The 1271-nt window shown below is 54.4% G+C and overlaps 1 protein-coding gene across 2 annotated transcripts in view; it reads left to right on the top strand.

Annotated features, from left to right (window-relative positions):
- The first annotated feature begins 914 nt into the window (after positions 1-914).
- Positions 915-1271, top strand: part of Nsmaf (neutral sphingomyelinase activation associated factor) — an 84435-nt gene continuing 84078 nt past the window's right edge. The window contains exon 1 of one of the 2 annotated variants that reach the window (XM_023717679.1): positions 915-1202. In XM_023717679.1, the coding sequence (XP_023573447.1) occupies positions 1144-1202 (59 nt within the window). In that variant the 5' untranslated portion in view covers positions 915-1143. The remainder of the gene's footprint in view (positions 1203-1271) is intronic. The other variant, XM_023717680.1, reaches the window with a different exon arrangement.

A 1271-nucleotide genomic window follows, 5' to 3' on the forward strand; every position in this document is an offset into this window, starting at 1 on the left:
TGCTAAAAACTCATGCACACTGTAAAACACGTCATACGCGTTAGGGCAGCTCTAATAAAAGTCAGATAAAACAAGTATCAGCAGCGACCCACGCCAGTAATCTCAGGACTGCAGGGGCTGAGGCAAGATCTCTCTGGATTAGGTTACACAGAAAGGCCCTGTCTCAGAAAAACAAACCAAGGCAAACCAAGCAAAGACTGGCAAAGACGCAGAGACGCTGGAAGCTTTCTACACGGCTAGTGGAAGTACGCTGGGTGGCGCAGCCTCTTTGGAAACCGGCTGAGAGTTTCTTCCCAGTTTAGAGGCACGATTACCGTATGACCCAGTAATTTCACTCCTAGATACCAATTCTGATGCACAGAAAGGAAAGCATATGTCTGTACAAAAACTAGCACCTGAATGTGTGCAGCAGGATTCTTCAGTGCATAAATATAAACTAAATGTACTACATGCACACAAGGGAGTAAGTTTCGGCAGTAAAAGGGAATGAAGAGCCTAGTCACATTAACGGCTCAGACGAACCTTGAAAGCATTATGCTAAAGGGAAAGAGTCAGATGCAGAAGGTATTGTGGGCCACAGTCCTCTGAAAAGTCCTGAGCAGGCAAATTCTTTGAGACATTAGTTCAGTAGTTTGCTAGGGAAGGGGGTATGAGCATAGGCAGTTTCGGGTAGTAATGGCTACAGGGTATGTCTGAATTGATGAAAATGCTCTAAATTGTGATGAAAGCCACAGAACTGTGAATACACTAAAACTAAGTTGTTTGGTATGTGAGTTACATCTCACTAGAACTGTTATAAAGTCATGAGACCTATTTGAACGTTTGAGAGCTGGAATCTAAGACCCTAAATGTATTTCAAGTTCCTGCCCCCAGCAAACTGAAGTCTTCCAGCGCAGCCCTCCCTGCAAGGTCGGTCGGCAAGGGTGAGCGGCGGGAGCGTGGTTCCGGTCCGGGCCAGGTCCCCGGAGCGTCCCGGTGCCGACCGCGCGCCCCTCCTCCGGCCCTGAGTCACGGCGCCGCCGGAGTCCCCACGCGGGATGCAGCGGTGAGCGCGGCCGGGAGCGGGGCAGGGCGCAGCGTGGGCTCGGTCGCCCTCGGGAAGCCAGGCCGCCGCCGCGCGCTCCCGGCCCGCGCCCGCCCTCCATGGCGTTTATCCGGAAGAGGCGGCAGGAGCAGCAGCTGCGGCTGTACTCCAGGGAGAGGTGCGCGCCGCGAGGCTGGGGAGCGCGGCGGTGGGAGCGGGGCTGCGGGGCGGGCGGGGTGGCGGGAGG

The sequence above is a fragment of the Octodon degus genome, unplaced genomic scaffold (assembly GCF_000260255.1).
Source record: "Octodon degus isolate 3935 unplaced genomic scaffold, OctDeg1.0 scaffold00054, whole genome shotgun sequence".
In the NCBI taxonomy this organism is placed as follows: domain Eukaryota; kingdom Metazoa; phylum Chordata; class Mammalia; order Rodentia; family Octodontidae; genus Octodon; species Octodon degus.